The sequence below is a fragment of the Nicotiana tabacum genome, chromosome 9, assembly GCF_000715075.1.
Source record: "Nicotiana tabacum cultivar K326 chromosome 9, ASM71507v2, whole genome shotgun sequence".
Lineage (NCBI taxonomy): Eukaryota > Viridiplantae > Streptophyta > Magnoliopsida > Solanales > Solanaceae > Nicotiana > Nicotiana tabacum.
The window spans coordinates 72,634,207-72,659,673 of record NC_134088.1 but is presented as its reverse complement, the minus strand read 5'-3'; the positions used below and the strand labels follow the sequence as shown (position 1 = coordinate 72,659,673).

At 38.6% G+C, this 25,467-nt stretch overlaps 1 protein-coding gene across 1 annotated transcript; it reads right to left on the bottom strand.

Annotated features, from left to right (window-relative positions):
* Positions 1-6,338: 6,338 nt before the first annotated feature.
* Positions 6,339-6,986, bottom strand: LOC107826093 (uncharacterized). Its single transcript, XM_016653044.1, has one exon. The coding sequence runs from the start codon at positions 6,984-6,986 to the stop codon at positions 6,339-6,341; it is 648 nt and encodes a 215-aa protein (XP_016508530.1).
* Between the last annotated feature and the right edge of the window lie 18,481 nt (positions 6,987-25,467).

Below are 25,467 nucleotides of genomic sequence, written 5' to 3'. Positions count from 1 at the left end.
TTTATTTTCGTTTTCTTTGGTGAAAGTTTGGTAAATCTATTGAATGTGGATTGTTTAGTAAAAGCCAAAAAAAGTATTTATTGGTTTTCTGAATTTGGGGATTTGAATGAGAAGAGGCAGAAGCAAAATTCATAGAGAACGTCTGTTGAAAATTGCTGAATCGATGCTATGTCCCATTTATATTCCTGTAGGAAATAGTAGTGAGAGTAAGAAGGAGAAAGCAAAGAGAAAACACAAAGAGAGAGCGTGCTTCGTGGTCGATTGTGTATAGAACTGTGGATGGTGGTGGATTGGTGGAGGGAGAGAGAGGAAGGTGGTGGACTTGGAGTATTGTGCGAAAGAACGGGAGCAAAAAGAAAGAGAAAAAATTAAAAACAAAAAATTGATCTCTCACGCTCTGAAAAATAATGTAATACACGTACTATGCCACATCACCAAGTTGTGTCTAAATGAGACATTTGAGATATGATTATAGTGTTCAAATGGAACGGACTTAAGATAGAGTGTCTAAGTGAAAAGTGTGGACAACATTAAGGGGTTGTCGATGTATTTTGCCTATTTCAAAAGTGATAGAATTAGCGGAATATAAATCTTCTGCTTTTCTCAAATAGATAAATAGAAAAAATATGCCTCTTTAGTCATCATTTTATCTTTACTTGACATATTTATTAGTTTTTTTGTAAGACTAAATAAGATTGCTAATTGAATATTATGTACTGATTAAAACAAAGGAGAAAAATAAACATGTGATATACATTTTAATATACACATCATTTGATGTGTTATACACTGTCATATATAAATAATATAATAATTTTTGTTGTGATATATATATTAATATAGAGATAACAATAAATATTAAATAATTATATCTACAATTTCATATTTTAGGTATACAAAGAAGGAAAATAATATTTTAATATACATTTTGATATATACAAAGAAGGAACATAAGGTTCTGATATATATTTTGATACACACATTATTATTGTGACACATATTTATTGACTATTTGATGCCAATAATTATCGCTAGAGTTTTTTATTTTATTAATTATGTGAGTAAGTTGTCACACCACGCTAAAATTCCGTAAATCATAGAACACAGATCTGCTAATCCTCCTAGGAAAAGCTTTACTATTATGGTGTTCCGCTAGAAGCCCAACAGAAATTCAGAAATTGGGTCAAAACAATTGTGCTTTACATACCTTGGAATTGATTCTCCAATCAACTTGAATAGTTTTTGTAAGCCCAAGTAAATAAAATCCAATAAGCCATCCCTTTTCTTTCCAAAGATACGTTCCTTATTGTAGTATTCTTGATGAATTTGCGTCGGTTGTCCCTTTATGGGATTGATATTTATTTTTGAGATTTTTATCTATATGTACTATATTAAAAATTTATTTACCTTTGCTATTTAAGTTTTAACTTAATTACAAATTGATATACAATTTATCATTTATATACAAATAAGTTTTAAATGAGTATTCTTGCGTGACTTCTTCTTCTTCTTCTTCTTCTTCTTTGTATCTCTATGATTCTCTTCTCTTTTCTCATCTCCTTTTTCTTTTCTTTTTTTCCCGTAGAATTCAATAATAGATTTGCTTTATCACCATCGAACCAGTCATTGTTTGTTGCAGGGGCGGCCCAACCGTAAAGCAAGTGAAAGGCCCCAAAAATTTAAAGGCCCCAAAATTACTAGTATTCTTTATATATAGTAGTATATTATTTATATAATTATCTTTTATTATTGATAAATTTATTTCTTTATTGTCATATTAATTTTTAATAATTCGATTTCTTCCTCTAATTAATATAACTAAAATAATTTTCTGTCAATCTTATTTTACTTTTTAACTTAATTATATTTCTCTATTCATTAGTTGGTCACGTAACTATATCTAATAATCTAACTTATTATTTATTTTTCTTACATAAATTATACTCTCTTCGTCCCAATTTATATGAAAGTGTTTGACTGGACATGGATTTTATGAAATAAAGGAAAGTTTTTGAAACTTGTAATCTTAAATAAATTATAGAAGTTTTTGGGCTAGAAATCATCTCAATAATGGTAAAAAGAAAAATCTAAAGTTGAATTGTTACCAAATATAGAAAGGGACTTACTAAAAAAAAGGAGTCACTTATGTTTTCTGGATTCTCCCATTTCAGTTGTGACGCAATCAACGTTAAATTCATTTAATTTTCTGTATTTTATAAAACTAAGTTCTCATTTTTTTTTAATTATACATCCTCACTTGTCTAATTTTTTTAAAAACGATGTTCATTATATATATATATATATATATATATATATATATATATATATATATATATATATATATATATATATATATATTAAGGCCTCTTATTAAAATTTTGCTTTAGGCCTCCGATGAGGTTGGGCCGCCCCTGGTATGTTGCCCCGCCAGCCATTGAAAGCCATCAAAAGCTTCAAAACTTTGATCTTGAATTTGATTTTTTAAAATTATTATTTATTTTGATTGGGTATTGTTGCAAACGATCGGGAATAATCTTTGTAGTTTATATATCAATTTTAAGGGTGGTTGGTGAAGATTAGAGTTAATTTTGGATGAATTTTCAGATTGAAACTCGGAGATGAAGAAGTTGTATTAAAATTATTTGTAAATTATATTTAAGTTGTGTTCTGTTATAGTTATATATATTTTTATTTGAATATTATATGAAAATTAAAAAATAGTTGTAGTTGCATAATATATAATTTGTATTTAAGTTACAATATCTTTTACATAAAATTATTGATATATATCAAAATTGTATTAAGAGAGAAAGACAACCCCTTTAACTAACAATAATTATCACTTGGACACCTCAACTGAATACTGTACCTATTGGCCACTTTAACTTCATACACAATGTGTCTATTGAACCCTTCAAACACATCCCAACAAAATAACAAAGTGTGTGCCTTCAAACGCTACTGAAGTGACACTAACAAATAAATTAAAGACACGCGGCAACTATAACAAGCAGCAAAAACAAAATATAAAACTTTTTCGTTATCCTTTTTTGTTTTCCTTTGACCAAGTCCCTGTACAGATTTTTGACCACCGATAATCGGAGATTCTTCACCTTCGAAACAGTTTTCTGGAAAAGTTCCATAAGAATTATAAATTCTTGAAGTATTTTTTCAACATAGAAACCCTCGCCCCCAGGCGCCCCAAATCCCATTTTTTTCCCATAGACTTAGAATTACTGAAGCTTTCTTTTCTTTTTGTTAATGCTAGCAAATTTGTGCCTCAAACAGTGGACCTTATTAATCTAAAATATATACCATATATTGAGTGGTATGAATATGAAACAATGCATAGCCTCTTCATGTAATTGTCATAATTTTTCATCTTTTTAGCATAATACAATGTTTCCAACAACAGAAGAATCTCAGTCAGTTATTGTGATTTTACCTAATGTTTCAATTATACTATTTTTAATATACTAACTAATTTGTCAATTTTATTTTCACATGTAGAGATCTTTATCTTATCTCTTTCTTTGCATTTAAAGATAGGGAATGAACCACCACTCGAGAAGCGAGAATCACAAGAAAATTTGATCGAGAAAGGATCTTCGGCCGGAATACCCTTTTCCGGCGAGCCATTTCCTCTTTTGTTTAATTTATGCATGCTCTTTTCTTAGATTCGTGTGAGATGTTGTTCAAGTCTCCCATTTCCAATACTCCAAAGAGTTATTTCCTCTCTCTAATAATTGTGTTTTCAGTCACTTCAATCTATGAAGGTGACATTGGGGAGGGGATAAATGAAGAGTAACAGTGCATAGGTGGTGGAGATGAAGCGGAGGAAGAAGAAAGAGAAATTCAAAAAATGATGTCTTTCACGCGCTTCATGGCAGTGTAACTCACATTGTGTCATGTCAACAAGTTGTGCCTAATAGGAACAATTTTGGTTTGAGTTTACATGTTCAATAGGTACAAGACTCGGTTGAATTGTCCAAAGTGAAAATTATGGACAAGTTTAAAGGGCTGCTTATGTATTCTGCAAAATTGTATTAAGAGAGAAGTTTTGATTGGAATTTGAAGAAGAATAACACATTACATATAAAATATATATAAATCATATACAAAATAAATACAAAAGATATATTTGTATAAAAATTGTACAAAAATTATATTTAAGTTATATGATGTTGTAGTTATTTTAACTGGGTAAAAATGATGTATGAAAATTATACATAAGTTATAAATAAGTTGTATACTATATAAATAGTTATATAACATTTAATTTTTGTTTAATGTCGTTATAGATGTATCAAATTTAAATATTCCGGCATTCAACTTGTCTGGTTAAGGTGATGTCTATGTCAGTGTCTCTATTACTTTGGTTTGACACTACTTTCTAGTTCAAGCTATTAAAATAAGTTTTATAAGATTTGGTTCTCAATTAAGTCTTGAACTATTTTACGTCATTGTGGTTCGACATTATTGGAATTGCTATATTCTAGTCTACAGTTAAGGCACTATCAGAAAGAAGAGATGAGAGAAAAAAGGAAGAGGGTGTAATTGAATCGCATAATTTAAGGCACTAATAACAGATTGTATATGGAGAGAGGTGACAAAAAATAGGGAAAGAGAAGAGCAGAGCAACAAGGAAAGAGTAGAATTGAATCTCATAATTTAAGGCACTAATAATAAATTGCATATAAATTGTAAGCAATCCTTGTTTAGGGGGGTAATATACAAAATTAGAATAATTTTAGTCAATAAATTTTAAATATTATATTGGAACAAAAAAAATCCTTTATTTTTCAAACCCGCTTTTGACAAAAATACAAACTAGCCCTTTTAAGTTTAATGAACAATTTCTGAACTAATATACCCTTCAGCTCTTTTTTCCATCCTTTTGTTCTTCATTTTCACCTAGACCAATTTCAGAAGTTTGAAATTTCTTGTTGGTGGTTGAATTTCGAAGTTACTAATTGATCATTGTTAAAATTATTTGAGTATTGAGTACCCGTGCTTAAATTTTTTGTTCAAACACTAATTTATTGATTTGAATTAAAAATTTCAAAACTTCATTGTTGGTCCCTTAAAAGTGTTGACAAAGACAAAATAGGTCCAGTTAATCTGATGTTGTTTAACTAAATTTATAATTGGGGAAAGACAAAATAAGTCCTGTTAATTTGATGTTGTTTAACTAAATTTATAATTGGGGATCGTTTTTGTTGGTGTTTGGAAGTTTTGGTTCAAATTTGAGATTATTTGAATAAGATTTGGGGTGATTTGATCGAATTGAAATTGTAAATTCGAAAAACTTTTTGTCCAACAATACAGACAAATTAATCAATCGACTAGAGTTCTGTGAATAATTTAACAAATATGCCGAATGCAGATAACGCGAAGTCATGCCAACATAGTAGAGTTTGATGTACAATTGAACAAGCACAAAGATATGCCAATTTGATAGAGTTTATGAGTTATCCAATAAGATAGCTACGTCGAATATAGCACAAAATTATGACAACTCGATAGAACTAATGAATAATTGAACAAGTACAAAATTATGCCAATCAAATAGAGTTTATGAGTTATCTAACAAAATAGTAAATCCAATATAGCACAAAGTTAAGTTATGCCAACCCAATAGGATTTCAAGGTAATTCAACAACACATGTCTTAAAGGATTACAAGTTTCACAAGAATATAGACACTTGAGTAGAAGGCGAAAATATTTTATTATGATGTTGTAAAAGTATACTTGTCCTTATTTCAAACCAAGTGGACCCTTGCAGTCGTGGCCGTAGTTATTCTCCTTAGGATAACCTGTGCTTTGTCGAATTTGTTCTATTAGAAGTTGTAGAAAGAGTAGAAAGAGAAAAGGAAAACGATCGATGAAGGAAAACAAAAGGAACAGAGAGCAACTAATTGAAGAAAACAACATAGAAAACCTTGTGCTTCAACTTTTCCATGTTGCTGTTAAATGTTGCGAACGTTTGCATTACTTAACTGATGTGCTTGCTTATTACTAATATCTTATTTGTTGTACTCAACTGTAGATCAAAGAATAAGAAATTCCTTAAAATTTGCAGAGCGCTGGAGGAAGAGGAATATTTTAGTCTAAAAGTTCATAAAAACTAAATGGGTCAATTCTGCCTAAATATCAAAAGCGGGGATAAAATTTAAATATCAGCCGCAAAATATCCCTTTTGTGTAAATCACCTCAGTATATTTAGTAACAGGGACGTACGCCAGATTTTTTTTAAGCGGTGTTGATATTTAAAGAAATTGATAAAGAAACAAATATAGTAACAATTTCATATTTAAAAAAGTACCTACTACAACTCTCATCGGCGAGTTTTCATATTTTGGAAGGTATTCATAATAGCCTCATCAGGAATAAGACTAAATACTTCCTTTTCTATATAAGGCCCCAAACAACTACTCAAAAACTCGTCATCCATTCGACTCTGCAAATCGGTCTTAATCAACTTCATTGTCGAAAAAGCTCTCTCAACTTTAGCAGTAGCAACTGGCAAAAGTAAAGCAAATTTTACAAGTTGAAAAATAAGAGGATAAGTCCCATGCTTCTTTGTCTCTACTAATTTCGTGGAAAGATTACTAAGTCCCCTAAGATCTGAAAACCTTTTATCATGATCTCGGACATCAACAATGTAATTCTGAAGCTGAAATTGAAGGTCGACCATAGAATATTTATTAAAATCATCAGGATATAACTCAGCTAATCTCAATATCTTTTTAATATCAAAATTGGAAAAAGAGTCAGCTGGGTTCAAGCAAGCAACTCCAAAAAGCAAATCGATTGTCACCTCATCAAAGCGACTATTGAGTTCTTGAAATTGCCAATCAATAGTTCTATAAAATACCTCAACACGGTAGTGATGTGAAACAATATACTCAGCAACTCTACGATGTGATCTTCCAGGGATAACATAAAGCTCATCAAATTCAGGTATGGAAATATCGTAGTTCATACAGAATTTAGATGCCTCATTAATAAGTAAATCCTAACCTTTTTTTCTCAGTTCTTGCAATTGATCCTTTGCTACTCCAACAAGTAACATGGCATTTACAATATCTTGCTCCTTCTTTTGAAAGGCTGCACTAGGCTCATTTGTGATTGCTAAAATAGTACGCATTAAATGTAACATGAAGACAATTTCAAATTTCAAACATGCTTTAAGATATTCCTTTGCCTTACAATTTTCTTCAAAACGTGCATTAACAACAATAGCACTAAGCACATCAATAATATGGCCAAACATAAGAATAAAATTATTAAAATTTATAGTGAGAACCCTATCGAGTATCACCAGCTCTAGCAAGACCCAATTCTTGATTTACGCCCTTACCAATTTCAAGCTCACCTTTACGTAATACCTCTTCTATTTCTTCTGCTTGAGATTCACGAAGTTCATCTCTACGCTTGAAAGAAGCTCCCATTATATTCAATATATCAGAAACCAATAATAAAATATCTTGCACTTCATGACATCTTCAAGAAACCGCAATAAGAGTTAATTGAAGTTGATGAGCAAAACAATGGATAGAATGAACACCTCTACTTTCTTTTTGCATTAAGATCTTAAGACCATTTAAATCACCTTGCATATTGCTTGCTCCATCGTAGCATTGTCCACGTATAAAAGATGGACTTAAAGAATGTTTAGTAAGTAGACTAATAATATCATTCTTTAGAGACAAAGCAGCAGTATCACCAACATGAACAATAACCATAAATCGCTCAATCACACTTCCCCTCCTATCAACATAACGCAAAATAATAGTCATTGGCTCCTTACATGATACACCACGAGATTCATCAACTAAGATTGAAAAGTGATCATCATTTATATCCTTAATGATATTCTTAATTAGTTACATCTTACATGCAATGATAATATTCTTCTGAATATATGGAGAAGTCAATTGATTATTTTTGGAGAATTTTAAAATGCATCATCAATATTTTTACATCGCTTTGCATACCATGTAAGTGTCACAACTTGGAATCCTACAATCGAGAACGTGATGCCGCCTAACATTTCACTTACTAGGCAAGCCAACGTTAGCTAAGTTATTCATCCAGTTTTAATAATTCAAAATAAAACATTAATTAAAATAAACTGAAATAGTCTGAAACCGAATAATAAAATATCTACGACAATATCTAAACCTATCCCAGAATCCGTAGTCACGAATACATGAGTAACTAGAATACAACACATATGGTCTGAAATAAGGTACAACTGTTTGAGACTAGATAAACAGTAAAAATGGATAAAGAAGGGGACTCAAGGGTTGCGAATGCCATGCAGCTATACCTCAAGTGTCACGACCCAAAACCTGTGACAGGTCATGATGACACCTAACGCCGCCGTTAACAAGCCCACAAGTGATCCTACAACTTAGTTATCTCTTTCTAACTTTTAAAAGAGAAGTTTCCTTTTTAAAAGAACGAAGTAAGTAAGATCTCATGCAACCATACATACTCTTTTGTTAACAAAATACCAACGTGAGAAATACATCAACCGTAGTGACAGTAATGATAAGTACAACAACACATGAATGCTAAAATCCCCCAAAAAATGGTGCCATAAACTATCTGTCTCAGTACCTGCACATTCAGTGCATACGTGTAGCATGAGTACAGAAAATAACGCATACCTAGTAGGTATCTAGTCTAACCTCGAAGAAGTAGTGATGAGGGGTCGACTTGACACTTACTAGTGGTCAAACAGTAATAGAAATACATAAAGTAGACATGGTGAATGTACAACAAGTAGCAATGAAGCAGATAAAAGTAATTACAGTAATTCCACACATGAGTCTATATCAAATCACTAAGCATTTCATAACCGGCCTTGAGGGCGCTAACTCAACTGTTACTAAACCATATCAAGTCTCAAGTATTAAGCACAAAGCCGCTGAGGCGAACGGTCCGATCTCATAGGAATAGTGGTACTCGGTACTGTCCAGGCAAATAACCCAATCTCATAAGAATAGTGTTACCATACTGTCGAGGCGAACTGCCAGATCCCATAAGAGTAGAGAAATTTACCTAGCTCGCGGAAGCACATGCGAGTCGAGACAACATGGATCCATAGTTTATCAAATATTTCCCAATTTTTTCAAAGTAAGAGGCTAAGCGGTATCTTTATTCAAATTATTAATCTTAGTCATAAAAAAGAAAATCAATACACATGATAGGTACAAATAGCACAATTATAGGCATGATGTGAATCTAAGTCTACCCAGATATATCATGAATATAACTGCATACTGACCCTCGTCACCTCGTACGTACATAGCTCCCCACAACAAGTAGCACACAATAATTAATACCCATAAAAGGATAAGTCCTCTCTTACAAGGTTAGGCAAGAGACTTACCTCGATTCCAAATCCTCAATCCGACTCTTCAACCTCACTAGAACTCCTCAAACGACCCCAAGGACTCTGAAACTAACCAAAAACTGTATAAACTAATAAATATATGTTCAAAAGTTCATAATTTAGCTATTAAACTAATTTCCCAACCAAATTCGGGAAGTCCACAAAAATCACCCCCGAGCCCACGTGCTCGAATTCCGAAAATTTCAAAACATAAATGTTACCCATGACTTCACAAACTCAAATATATAATTTATTCCTAATTTATAGTCAATTTCGTGGTCAAATCTCAATTTTACCAAACCCTAGGTTCCAACAAAATCCCACAAGTTTTCCCTTAATTTTATGTTAAATCTACTCAAAATCCATGTATTTAACTCAAGAATTGGTAGGGATCACTTACCTCTTGATGTTGATGAAAATCCCCACAAAATGCTCTCAAAATCGTCCAAGACCAAGTGAAAAATGAGAGAAAAGAGACTAAGTCCCGTATTAAATTCAAGTATGCCCAGTGATCCCTTCTTCGCGATCGTGGAAAATTCCTCGCGATCGCGAAGGCAAAAATTTCCACAGCCGAAAACCTTCTTCGTGTTCGCCGCTAGGCGGTCACATTCGTGATCAACCATTTCCCAGACTTCCACGTTCGCGATCCCCAAGTTCGGTTTGCGAAGGCCAAAGGCCTCCCTACCCAGCTCATCTGTTTCCTCTTCGCGATGGCGGTTGGGCCACCGCGTTCGCGAAGCACTGCCAGGCCAACCTTCACGATCGCTTTCCCTTATTCGGGATTGCGTAAGGCAATCAGCTGACCCTCCAATTTTCCTTCATTGCGATCGCGGAACCATCTTCATAATCGCGAAGCACATCAGCACTTTTCCGCTAAGTCCAAACATGCTCCGAAATACACCCGAGCCACCCGGAACCCCGTCCAAATGCACCACTAAGTCCATAAACACACTGTGGGCCTATTGAACCCTCGGAACACATAAAACAACACCGGAATCAAGAATCATATCTCAATACCTCATAAATCAACTTCTAAGCTTCAAACTCATTTCAACCAACTCCGAACGCATCGAAACATACTTAGACAACTCGGAATGACGCATAATTTTATGCACAATTCATAAATCACCAAACGGACCTATTCCGAGGCTCCAAATCCCAAAAGGAGCTCTATTACACCAATTTCTACTCCAAACCAAATTTAAAGAACTTGAAAACCTTCAATGCGCCAAATTTTAATATTGAACGCCGAAAGGCTCCCGGGTCACCCAATACTCGATCCGAAGACACACCAAACTCCAAAATCATCATACGAACCTATTGGAACCATCAAATCTCGGTTCTGAGGTCATTTACTGAAAATTTTGACCCAAGTCAAACTTGGCCATCCTAGGCCACCATTAAGGAACTAAGTGTTCCGATTTCAACCCCAACCCTTCCAAAGCCAAACCAACTATCCTCGCAAGTCATAAAACAGTAAGAGCACATACGGGGAATCTTAATTAGAGGAACATGTATCTAGAAAGCAAAATAACTGGTCGGGTCGTTACATTCTCCACCTCTTAAATAAACGTTCTTCCTTGAATGGGTCTAGAATCATACCTGGAGTGCTGAATAAGTGTGGATATCTTCTCCGTAGGTCCTCCTCGGCCTCCCAAGTCGCCTCCTCGACTGGTTGACCCCTCCACAAGACCTTTGCCATAGAAATCTTCTTGGACCTCAACTGGCTAATCTGCCTGCCAACGATGGAAACTGGCTCCTCCTCATAACCCAAACTCTCATCTAGCTGACCGTGTTGTAGTCTAACACATGTAACCTGTCGGCATGGAACTTTCGGAGCATAGACACATGGAAGACCGGATGAACTCCTGATTGACTAGGAGGCAAGGCAAGCTCATAAGAAACCTCCCCAACTCGCCTCAATACCTTGAATGGTCCAATAAACCTCGGACTCAGCTTTCCCTTCTTTCCGAACCTCATGATGCCCTTCATCGGCGAGAATTTCAAAAGAACCTTCTCGCCCACCATAAATGATAAATCACACATCTTCTGATCCGCGTAACTCTTCTGTCTGGACTGTGCTATTCGAAGTCACTCTTGAATCAACTTTACCTTCTCTAATGCATCCTTCACTAAATTCGTGCCATATAACCTTGCCTAGTCAAACCATCCGATGGGCGAATGACATCACCAACCATATAAAGCCTCAAATGGAGCCATCTCGATATTGGACTGATTATTGTTGTTATAAGCGAACTCGGTCAAGGGCAAAAATCTATCCCACTGTCATCCGATTTCAATAATACATCCCCTGAGCATGTCCTCTAGAATCTGAATTGTCCGCTCTGACTGCCCATCGATCTACGGACGAAAGGCCATGCTGAGCTCTACTCGGTTACCCAACTCGCTCTATACTGCTCTCCAGAAATACAAAGTGAACTGAGGGCCTCTATCTGAAATGATGGAAACAGGCACACCATGCAACCGAACAATCTCCTCAATGTAAATCTGGGCCAACCTCTCCGAAGAATAAGTAGTCACCATCGGAAGAAAGTGTGCCGACTTGGTCAACCTATCGACAATGACCCGAACGACATCAAACTTCCTCAATGTTAGCGGAAACCTAACTACGAAGTCCATAGTTATGCGCTCCCACTTCCACTCCGGTATAACCATCTGCTGGAGTGGGCCACCTTGCCTCTAGTGCTCATACTTAACATACTGGCAATTTAAACATCTTGCTACATACTCAACTATGTCCTTATTCACCCGCCGCCACCAATAATGCTGCCTCAGGTGCGATACATCTTCGTAGCACTTGGATGAATAGAATACCAAGAACTATGTGCCTCCTCTAGAATCTTCTCCCTCAAGCCATCCACATAAGGAACACATGGGCAACCCTGGAGTCGCAATACACCATCCTCACCGATAGTAACCTCCTTTTCCCCACCCTGTACCGTCTCTCTAAGAACCAATAAGTGCGGATCATAGTACTGACAAGCCTTGATCCGCTCAAGTAATAAAGACTGAGCCACAAAACATGCAAGAACTCGAATGGGCTATGAAATATCCAACCTCACAAGTCTGTTAGCTCAGGACTGAATGTCCAAATCCAATGGCCTCTCCTCTGCCGAAATGAATGCCAAACTACCCATACTTTGAGCCTTTCTGCTCAAGGCATCTGCAACCACACTCGCCTTGCCCGGATGGTAAAGGATGGTAATATCATAGTCCTTCAGCAACTCAAGCCACCTGCGCTGCCTCAAATTAAGGTCTTTCTTCTTAAACAAATGTCGCAAGCTGCGATGATCGATTTAAACCTCATAGGACACCCTATAAAGATAATGCCTCCAGATCTTGATAGCATGAACTATCGAGGCCAACTCCAAATCATGTACGGGGTAATACTTCTTGTGGGGCTTTAGCTGACGTGAAGCATATGCTATAACTCTCCCCTCATGCATCAATGCACAACCCAAGCCAACGCGCGAAGCATCCCAATACACGGTATGCATCCCTAAACCGGAGGGCAACACTAAAACCGGTGCTGTAGTCAAAGCGGTCTTGATCTTCTAAAAGCTCGCCTCGCAATCATCATACCATCTGAATGGAGCACCCTTCTGGATCAATCTAGTCAAAGGTGCTGCAATAGACGAGAAGCCCTCCACAAATCGACGATAATAACCTACTAACCCCAAGAAACTCTTGATCTCGGTCGCTGAGGTAGGACAAGCCAACTCTGGACTACCTCGATTTACCTAGGATCCACTTTAACACCCTCGCCTAATACAACATGCCCCAAGAAAGCCACAGAATCTAACCAGAACTCACACTTGGAGAACATAGCATATAGTTTCTATTCTCGCAAGGTCTGAAGCACTAACCTAAAATGTTGCTCATGCTCCCCCATACTACGCGAGTAGATCAATATGTCATCAATGAAGACAATGACAAATGAGTCAAGATACGGCCTGAACACCCGATTCATCAAATCCATAAATGCCGCCTCAAGTCGAAGGACATCACTAAAAACTCATAGTGCACTTAACTGGTCCGGAAAGTCGTCTTCTATACATTCAAAGCACGAATCTTTAGCTGATGACACTCAGATCTCAAGTCGATCTTAGATAACACCATGGCACCCTGCAACTGGTCAAACAAGTCATCAATGCACATAAACGGGTACTTATTCTTGATGGTGACTTTGTTCAACTGGCGGTAATCAATGCACATCCGCATACTCCCATCCTTCTTCTTCACAAATAAAATCGGTGCGCCCCAAGGAGACATACTAGGTCTGATGAACCCCTTCTTAAGCAACTCTTGAAGCTACTCCTTTAACTCCCTCAGCTTCTTTGGGGCCATGTAATAAGGCGAAGTAGAAATAGGATGGGTTCCTAGCACCAAATCAATGCCAAAATTGATATCCCGATCCGGTGGCATACCTGGTAAATCAATAGGAAATACGTCAGAAAACTCTCGTACAATCGGTATTGAATCTAACGCGGGAGTCTCTGCAGTAGTATCCAAAAAAAGGCCAAATAGGCCAAACAACCCTTCTCGACCATATGTCAAGCCTTCAAGAAAGAAATAACCCGGCTGGAGGTACCGACAGAAGAACCCTTCCACTCTAATCTGGTAAACTCAGGGATCGCCAAGGTAACAGTCATGGCATAGCAATCAAGAATGGCATGGTACGGAGACAACCAGTCCATGCCTAGGATAACCTCGAAATCAACCATATCCAGCAATTGAAGATTCATTTTGGTCTCATATCCACATAAAGTCACCACACAAGACCGGTAGACCCGATCAACACCAATAGATTCACCCACTAGCGTGGACACATATACAGGAACGCCCAAGGACTCGCGAGATACATCCAAATATGGAGCAAATAGAGAATAAACATAGGAATAAGTAGACCCTGGATCAAATAATACCGAGGCATCCCTACGACAGTCAAATATAGTACATGTCATCACTGCATCAGAGGCGACTGTCTCTGGCCTGGTAGCGAAAGCATTGAATCTAGCCGAAGTGCCACCTGACTGGCCTCCACCTCTAGGGCGACCCCTACCCACCTGCCCTCCATCTCTGGCCGAGTGGGCAGACGGTGTGGTAGCTAGTGCGGTAATCATGGGCTGATGGTTCTACTGCTTGGCCTTGCCCCCAAGTTTGGGACAAAACCTCTTCACGTGACCAAACTCCCCGCACTCAAAACAACCTCTCGGATCAGTGGAATGCTGACCTGAAGTCTGATCTTGATAGCCTGAATACCCACTGGAGGAACCCTGAATAGCAAGCGGACAGTAAGTGCTCTCTGGAATAATGCTAAAGTAAGGTCATGCTGGAGCACTCCGAGTAGGCGGTGGTGCTGACTGCATGGTCCTGCTAGACTGACACCTCATTAACTGATATCTCCCCCCAGGTGGGGTGCCACTAAATCCTCCAAACTGCCTGGGCTGCTAGTCCCTCGGCACAAACTCTCTGTTGCAGTTGCAAATATGCTCGATCCTCTGAGCTATATCCATAACCTAATGAAAGGGAGTCCACATCTCTGCCTCATGGGCCATAGAAACCTGAATCATAGGGTGCATACTTGCAATGATCCTCTGTACCCTCTCTGCATCTGTAGGGAGTATAATAGCTGCATGGCAAGACAAGTCAGTGAATCTTACCACAGAGTCGGTCATAGATATATGACTCTGACGGAGTTGCTCAAACTGACCCCACTTTAAAGGTGGTATGTACTTTTCCAAGAACAGATGTATAAACTAATCCCAAGTCAAGGGAGGTGAACCTGCTTGCCTGCTAAGGAGGTAATCCTTCCACCATATGCGGGTCCTTCTCTTAAGCTGAGGTGGTGAAGTCCACCGCATTGGACTCCAATATCCCCATGTTACGTAGCTTATCGTTGCACTGGTCAATGAAGTCTTGGGGGTCCTCTGACTGCTCACCCCCAAAGTTAGGGGAACGGAGCCAGGTCATCTGTCCAACCGCTTCTGCTGATCAATGGTCGCGATTGGTACGAACTCTAGCACAACCGCTGTAATTGGCTGGGCTCGCCCGAAGGTAGTGCACCTGGGTTTTGAAGAGCGCTAGCAGCGTGCCCTGGAGCCTGAGCGATAGGGCTATGTGCTTCCCCTCCCTCCTGTGATGTGGTTGGGTCCGCTGGAAATAAACCAGCCTGCGTCATAGAGTCCATGAACCGCAGCATACGGCCTATGACCTCCTAAAATCCCGGTGCAGTCATGAAATCTATTGGGGCTGGCTCAACTGCAGGCACCTCATCCTGCTCCTCAATAACATGATCTTTCACTAGATCCACTAGTGGTACAACGAGAGCAACTCTAAGATGCCTTTGTCCTTTGATAGGAGCTGGAGCCCTCCCCCGGCCTATAGAACCGGGGGGAGCAGTTTCTCTACCGCCCGATACTTCTGCCGCGCACGTTCTCACCATCTGTGAGAGATCAATAGAAAGGTACTTAGCATAATATCAACTACACGATAGGAGATAAAAGAAGAGAGGTTTCCTAACACCCTGTATCCTATCGAAGATAAGTACGGATGTCTCCGCACCGAACCACAAGACTCTTGTAGGCCTGCTCATGACTCGTGTGACCTATATGAACCTGGCACTAATACCAAGTTGTCACGACTCAAAACCCGTAATAGGTCGCGATGGCACCTAACGTCACCGTTAGGCAAGCCCATAAGTGAACCTAAAATTTAGTTATCCCTTTCTAACTTTTAAAATAAAAGTTTCCTTTTTAAAAGAACAAAGTAAGTAAGATCTCATGCAACCATACATATTCTTTTCTCAACAAAATACCAGCGTGAGAAATACATCAACCGTAGTGAAAATATGATAACTACAACACTACATGAATGCTAAAATCTCCTAAAACCCGGTTCCACAAGTGCATGTGCAATCTAGAAAATATACAAAACTAATACAACTACTATTTGAAAGGTAATAGTGAGAAATAATGAACAAGGCAGAGGGAGACTCCGGTCTTGCAGATCAAAGCAAGGCAAGCAGCTCACCACTAAGTCTCCGTAGAAGTGCAACTATACGCTCGTGTGACCATTGGTAGTACCAGTCTTCGTACCTGCACATTCAGTGCAGAAGTGTAGCCTGAGTATGGAAAACAACGCGTACCTAGTAAGTATCTAGTCTAACCTCGAAAACGTAGTGGCGAGGGGTCAACTTGACACTTACTAGTGGTCAAACAGTAATAGAAATACATAAAGTAGACATGGTGAGTGTGCAACAAGTAGAAACAAAGCAGATAAAAGTAATTACAGTAATTCCACACATGAGTCTATATCAAATCACTGAGCATGTCATAACCAGCCTTGAAGGCGCTAACTCAGCCATTAACAAACCAAATCAAGTCTCAAGTATTAAGCACGAAGCTGCCGAGGCAAATGGTCTGATCCCATAGGAATAGTGGTACTCAGTATTGTCCAGGTGAAAGGTACACATGATAGGTACAAAAAACACAATTAAAGGCATGGTGTGAATCTAAGTCTACCCGGACATATCATGAATATAGCTACATACTAAATATCATCACCTCGTGCATACGTAGCTCCCCACAACAAGTAGCACATAACAATTAATACCCCTGAGGGGATAGGTTCCCTCTTACAAGGTTAGACAAGAGACTTACCTCGATTCCAAGTCCTCAATCCGGCTCTTCAACCTCACTACAACTCCTCAAACGACGCCGAGGACTCTGTAACGAACCAAACGCCGTATAAACTAATAAATATATGCTAAAAATTTCATAATTTAGCTATTAAACTAATTTCCCAACCAAATCTGGGAAGTCCACAAAAAACACCCCCGAGCCCACGTGCCCGGATTCTGAAAATTTCAAAAGATAAACGTTACCCATGACTTCACAAACTCAAATATATAATTTATTCCTAATTCTATAATCAATTTCGTGGTCAAATCTCAATTTTACCAAACCCTAGGTTCCAACAAAATCCCACAATTTTCCCCTTAATTTCATGTTAAATCTACTCATAATTCATGTATTTGACTCAAGAATTGATAAGTATCACGTACCTCTTGATGTTGATAAAAATCCCCCACAAAATGCTCTCAAATTCGTCCAAGACCAAGTGAAAAATAAGAGAAAAGAGACTAAGTCCCATATTAAATTCAAGTATGCCTAGTGATCCCTTCTTTGCGATCACAGAAAATGCCTCGCGATCGCGAATGACAAACTTGCCACTGCCCAAAAACCATCTTCCCTTTCGCGGCTAGGAGGTCGCATTCACGTTCGCGATGAACCACTGCCCAGCCTTCTGTGTTCGTGATTTCCAAGTCATGTTCGCGAAGGCCAAAGGCCTCCCTGTCCAGCTCCTCTATTTCCTCTTCGCAATCGCGGTTGGGCCTCCACATTAGCAAAGCACTGCCAGGCCAACCTTCGCGATCACGTTCAATTCGTCGCCATCGCGTATTGCAATCATCTTCCCCTCCAATTTTCCTTCATCGCGATCGCGGAACCATATTCGCGATCGCGCCATCGCGTAGTGCAATCATCTTCCCCTCCAATTTTCCTTCATCGTGATTGAGGAACCATCTTCGCGATCACGAGGCACACCAGCACACCAACACGTTTCAGCCAAGTTCAAACATGCTCCGGGTGTGCCAAAACACACCTGAGCCACTCGGGACCCCGTCCAAATGCACCGCTAAGTCCATAAATACATTGCAGACTAACCCAAAGCCTCAGAACACATAAAATAACACCAGAATCAAGAATCGTACCTCAAAACCTCATAAATCAAGTTCTAAGCTTCAAACTCATTTCAACCAACTTCGAACGTGTCGAAACATACATAGACAACTCGGAATGAGGAAACATTTTACACACAAGTCATAAATCACCATACGAACTTATTCTCAGGTTCGGAATCCGAAACAGACTTTGATCACACCAAAGTCTATTCCAAACCAAATATAAAGAACTTGAAAACCTTCAATGTGCCAGCTTTCAACATTAAGTGCTGAAACGCTCCCGGTTCACCCGAAACTCAATCTGAAAACACGCCCAAGTCAAAAATCATCATACAAACCTATTGGAACCATCAAATCCCGGTTCCGAGGCCGTTTATGCAAAATTATTACCCAAGTCAAACTTGGCCATACTAGGCCACCATTAAGGAACTAAGTTTTCTGATTTAAACCCGAACCCTTCTAAACCCGAACCAACCATCCCCGTAAGTCATAAAACTGTAAAAACACATAGTTAGAAATGCTTTGAGTATCATTTTATAGGAATGAATAACGTAGACAACCTTAACTACTAAGAGTAGAATCACTTATAGAATAATATTACATTTACGTTTTATTACTTGGATCATACCAAAAGAAGGAAGGATTAGCCTTAACATACCTTAATTACTTATGCGAGCTCGTAGAAGACCGTCTTCTTTAAAGCTTCCCTAAACCTTACTTCAATTGAGATAATTTGATAAAAGGGACCTCCGATTAAGACTACTGTTCTTCTTCGTTAAAATAGAAAGAAAGAACAAGACTTTTGTTTGTACTTTATTGAATTGAAAAGAAGAGGAATGTAAATTGCTACTTATTGATTTATATCAGAGGTAAGGATAGGATATGATGCAACATTAGTTGTCTTTGGCGGTGGAACATGACTAGTCAGATAAAGATGCAACGTTTTAAGAAAGTTAGTTACGTGTCGACCACAACAAAGTTATACATATCACATTACTTCATGTAGAGGTAATGGAATATATGTAAGTGTATGGTATAAATAACATAAAATATTATACTCTACATTGCACACTACATTAATAACTTTTACTTATTAATAAAATAATGCATGACTACTTAATGACACCTATGTAATTTTATCAAATCCAGTTTTTGTCAACCTAATATCAAGAGCACAAACTTTTTTGTACTATTAATTCTAAAATGGGTAAGAATATAACTTTTCTTATGAGAAAGTAATTTATTTTCTTGTAATACATAAAATATTCTTTAAAATTTTCCTCATATCATCTATTGAACTAAAACTTATCAAAAAATATTATACTAATAACTTTTGATAATCATATTTATCCAACATTTACAAAAGAATGTTTCTCTTAAAAGAAAGTACCATATCAAGGCAATATATAACGTTTTTAAAATTCAATAAACTTACGGGGTCTTACATCTATAGCTTCATGTATGACCTTTAATCTCTTCCAACTAACATGGTTTTACTACGATGCATCCAAATACTAAGGTACGATGTGTTACAATAACCCTGCTAGTAGAATAGCCAGGAGTCCCTCCACTCTAATCGAGGCAACCCCGGCATGGATAAAGTCAACGTCTTGGCGTGATAGTCCAAAATAGTGTGATAAGGTGACAAACAATCCATGCCCAAAATAACATCAATGTCTACCATATCAAGAATTAGAATATCTGCACTAGTCTCAAGGCTCTCGATAGAAAACTTACACAAGCGATAGACACGATCCACTACAATAGAATCTCCCACAGGCATGGACACATAGACTAGAGCACTCAAAGAATCATGAGGCATAACCAGATATAAAGCAAAATAGGATGAAACTTATGAATAAATAGAGCCCGGATCAAATAAACTGATACATCTCTATGGAAAACCGGAACAATACTTGTGATGACGACATGAAATGACTCTGCATGAGGCCTAGTTGGAAATGCATAAAAACGGGGCCGGGTCCCACCACTTTGACCTCCGCCTCTCGGACAACCTTTAGCTGGCTGGCCTCTACCTCTAATGGCCTGACCTCCACCTCTAATGACTTGACCTCCACCTCCAGCAGCCTGATCCCCACCTCTAGCTAGCTGGGCGGACGCTGGAGCAATCGGTGCTGGAACCATGGCAAGAGAACCTCGCTGTGGCATGCCCCCTGTGACCTTGGGAAAAATCTCGCGGCGTGCCTTAGATCTCCACAAGTATAACAGGTCCTCGACTGCTGTGGGTGCTGACCCTGGAACTAACCCTGTTGCTCAGAATAACCACTCTGATAACTCTAAATCAGAGGTGCACTGATTGGAGCTGAAGGTGCACTGTAGGCTAGCTACTCAGGATGATACCCATAAGAACCATAACTGCCTGAAGCACCGTGGGATGCCTGGAGCGCTGACTGAATAAGCCCAGGAGTATGGACTTTACCAAACGAACCTCTACCTCCAGATGAGGCACCACTGAAACCACTGAAATAACGAGGCCTCTTCTTAGATACAACCTCTCTACCCTGACCACGAATCCTCGATCCGTCTATCAATCTCTACCGCCCTCTGGAAAGAAATATCATCTCCAGTCTCCTTGGCCATCTGTAGCCTGATATTGAAAGTAAGTCCATCAATGAATCTCCTCACTCTCTCCCTCTCAGTAGGGAGTAAGATAACTACATGGTGAGCTAGGTCCATAAATCGGGTCTCATACTGGGTAACAATCATGCTACCCTGCTGAAGGCGCTCGAATTGCCTGCGGTACTCCTCTCTCAAGGTGAAGAAAATGAACTTCTCCAAAAATGACTACGAAAATAGATCACAAGTGTGTGGCAGTAAACCTGCTGGTCTGCTCCGCACATAATCTTGCCACCACCTCTTGGCAGAACTAGTGATCTAAACACTGCAAAGGCTACTCAATTGGACTCAACAACACCCATGTTGCACAACACCTCGTGGCAACGGTCTAAATAATCATGTGGGTCCTCAGAAGGTGCACCATTAAAATGAATAGGAAAGAGCTTTGTGAACTTTTCCAATCTCATCATTCCCTCAGAAGACATCGCGGGCATCTCCCTGATCTGTGTAGAAACAAGATACTGAACTACCCCAACTGGCGAAACTTCTGGAGTCTGATATATGGGAGCCATCTGCTCTGGAGTATGAGTAGTGGAAGTTTGTGCTCCTCCCCCAGCCTGAGAGATAGCTGATGCCACCAGAAATGCACTAGTCCGGGCCATGATCTCCATGGGGCCCACTAAGCTAACTAGTTCTGAAGTATGGGGGTAGCAATAAACCCTTTCGAGACCTAAGCTGGTCCAACTGGCACGGTCTGAATAGGAACTTCCTCCTCCTGCTCGATCTGAGGCTCCAGAATAGTTGTTGTTGCATGTGCTCTAGGCTCCAGACCCACTGTGGATACTGTATGTGTCCTCACCATCTACGTGAGAACAAGAAACGAATAATTCAAACCTCAGTGATAAGAATAAAATCGCACGATAGAGAAAGAAAGAAGTGAAGATTTACCAAAGCTCTATAGCCTCTAGAAGATAAGTACTAACATCTCCATACAGATCCTCTAGACTCTACTAAGCTTGCTCATGACTCATGAGACCAAAGCAACCTAGTGCTCTGATACCAACTTGTTACGACTCGGAATCCCACCTTCGGGACCGTGATGGCGCCTAACATTTCACTCGCTAGTCAAGCGAACGTTAGCTAAGTTATTAACCCAATTTTAACAATTCAAAATAAATAATTAATAAAAATAAACTAAAATAGTCTGAAACGGAATAATAAAATACCAACGACGATCTCTAAACATATCCTAGAATTCGGAGTCACGAATACATGAGCAACTAGAATACTACACATATGGTCTGAAATAAGGTACAACTATTTGAGACTAGATAAACAGTAAAAATTAATAAAGAAGGGTACTCCAGGGCTACGAACGCCATGTATCTATACCTCAAATCTCCAAATGTAATTGAATTTGAGCAGAACACGACTAGACGTCACTGGGATCAACATCAGTATCTGCACAAGAAGTGCAGAAGTGTAGCATGAGCACAACCGACCCTATATACTTTGTAAGGTTCGAGCCTAACCTAGACGAGGTAGTGACGAGGCTATGACAAGACACCTACTTAAAACCTGTACATATATATATATATATATATATATATATATATACATAGAGCAACAAAATAACAAGTAGGGAAATTAAAACATTAATTGGGAGAGGACATGCGAAAGAGGGAATATCATAAGGACGTCAAGTATAAAATCCCTAAATAACATCCTTCCGATACACAACAATATAACCAAATAAATTACCAATCTGGAAACCAAATAATGCAATGAAATAGAAATGGCACGGTGTCACCCTTCATGCTTTTACTCTCGTCCTCACCATATAATATCATAAATAAAATAGCACGGCATCACCCTTCGTAATTTTACTCTCTTCCTCACATGATGTGATAAATTATAATAATCAGTCAATGGCACGACATCACCCTTCGTGCTTTAATCCTCTCAATCTCTCGTATAAATGATTTTGTGTGCAAATAAGGCACGACAACACCCTTCGTACTTTTTACACTTCCTCACCAAGAAAGAGTTCAAAACCGAATTAACAATGCAAGGCGGGAAGCAATTTCACTTCAATTATAGTTCCATGATAACTAACTCCACTTTAAGAATTTCCAACATCATCAAAAAAACAAAAACAAATATGAGGCAGATAATTAAAGAAGTAATAATCTAACCTAGGCATGGAAAACATAGTCAGTGAAACAACTTAGAACAAAGAATCAACTTCCATCCGCATGCTTTAACCCGATGACAACGTATATATACTCGTCACCTCACATATAAGTCATCCCCACACATAAATCACATAGAAAATAAACTAACAAGTCCTAATCCCTCAAGTCAAGGTTATCCATGACACTTACCTCACTCAATGCTCAACTGTGGCTTTTCCTTTAGAATTGACCTCCAAACCAATCAAATCTAGCCAAATATAGTTCACATAATTTAAAATAGGCTTCAAAAACTACCCACGAGTGAAAAAATTCAATATTTAATAATTTTAAAAAAGGTTAACAAAAGTCAACCCTTGGCCCGCTGTCACGACCCAAAATCCCAACCTGTTGTGATGGCGCCTAACACAATACTAGGCAAGCCGACAATCATATAACAACTAGACATTTGAATTAAAACATGATTTAATAAGTTCAACAACGGAAAATCTCATAAATAACTGATAAAAACAACAACAACACAACTATAACAAATCCCAAAATCCTGCTGTCACCGAGTACATGAGCTACTAATGGCAACATAGTCTAAAACTCTAGTACAACTTTCTATGAAAATAGAACAGTCTAAAATAAAATAAAAGGAAGAAGAGTCAAGGTCTGCGGGCGTACACGGTACATAAATTTAGGCATGCTTTCAAGTTCAACAACTTAAGCTCAACACTGAAAAAAATATGCCAAGTACAGCTGGCATGAGGAATGTTACATCTCTATGCCAACATGTCAAATATGCATGTCAAATGTAATGCATCATAATGATAATCTCAAGTACCCACGCTCTCAGAGTACTCAATCTGTTTGTCTCAAACTCCCACTCATCACACACAATCACTTAGCATTGTACGGTACCTGCATTCACTACTAGTATGTCAGACTCCGGAAGGGCGGATCCTACCCAAGCGCTAATATAAAGCCAATATGGCCTACTACGGCATGCAGCCCGATCCCATAATAATAGATAAGCTGATAAGGCCTGTTGCGACGTGCAGTTCGATCCCATAATAATAAATAAGCCAATAAAGCCTACTGTAGCGTGCAACCCAATCCCCAACATCACTCACAATATGGCTCTTAGGCCCCAACTCAGTCATCAATCTCTCCAGTCTCACGGACTCACAAATCTCATATCACTCAGCCCAAACAATGATAACATGATGTAACAGTAAATGATAACAAAGACTGAGATATGATATGATAATGAATGAATATGACTAAGCACATAATTTGCAACTTAAGCAAATAACTCAACAACAGAAATGACCTCAGTGGGTCCCAACAGAACAAGCACATAGCCTAAGCACGATTTCTAACATGGATCACCGCTTAATTACTCTAACATGTAAGAATTACGGGGACAGAAACAAGACTAGATAACTACACAGCACCACAGAATCAACGGAGTCACAATCACCATGGTGCACGCCCACCCGCCTGTCACCTATCATATTCGTCACCCCAACACCAACCATATAACATGTATTCCAGGGATTCATACCCTCAGTACCAAGTTTAGAAGTGTTACTTACCTCAAAGTGCACAACTCAATGCTCCAACAAACCTTTGCCTCACGAATCGGCCTCCGAACGACTCAAATCTAGTCACAAAAAAATAACATAATAAATACATGCTATAGGAATCGATACCATACGATAAAGCTATGTTCATTAACCAAATTCAAAAAAGTCAACCCCAAGCCCACGCCTCAAGATCCGACATAATTCACAAAATCCGAACACCCTTTCAATAACGAGTCTAACCATACCAAAATCATCCAATTCCGACTATAAATCGACCCTCAAACCTCGAAATCTTACTCTTCAATCCTTAGTCCAAAATCTCCAAAATTTCACCTTAAAAACAAATAATCTAGGTGTAGCAATCAATGGTTATTCAATATTATTGGACAAAAGTGATAAAACAAATAGCTTATATCTTGATTTGTAGTGAAATCCCTCTCAAATATCGTCCCTAGCCAAGCTCCACAGGCCAAAATATGAAATAATACTCTAACCCTCATTTTTGACATTAAATAGTCTGCCCAGTTGCCCTTCTTCGCGAACACGGAAATAGCCTCGTGTTCGCGAAGTACAAATAAACTCAGCTGCAAAAATCCTCTTCGCGTACGTGACACACTAGTCACGAACATGATGACTAAGAACATATCTCTTCGCGATCGCGGCCCTGGCCACACGATCGTGTTGAACAAATCACCTGCCGCCCTGGGCCTGACCTCCCTTCTTAACCAATACGACCTTCTACACGCGTTCGCGATGCACAACTCTCAGAACCTTCGGGAACGTGTCCAAGATCTCACGAATGCGTAGAACAAATTTATCCAGTCACCAAACAACCCTTCACAATTGCGGACCTTCCCTCGTGATCGCGTGTAAGGAAACCAGAACTAGACATAACAGTAGTCCTACAAGTCCAAAATGAGCCGAACATGACCCGAATCACACTCGAGGCCCCC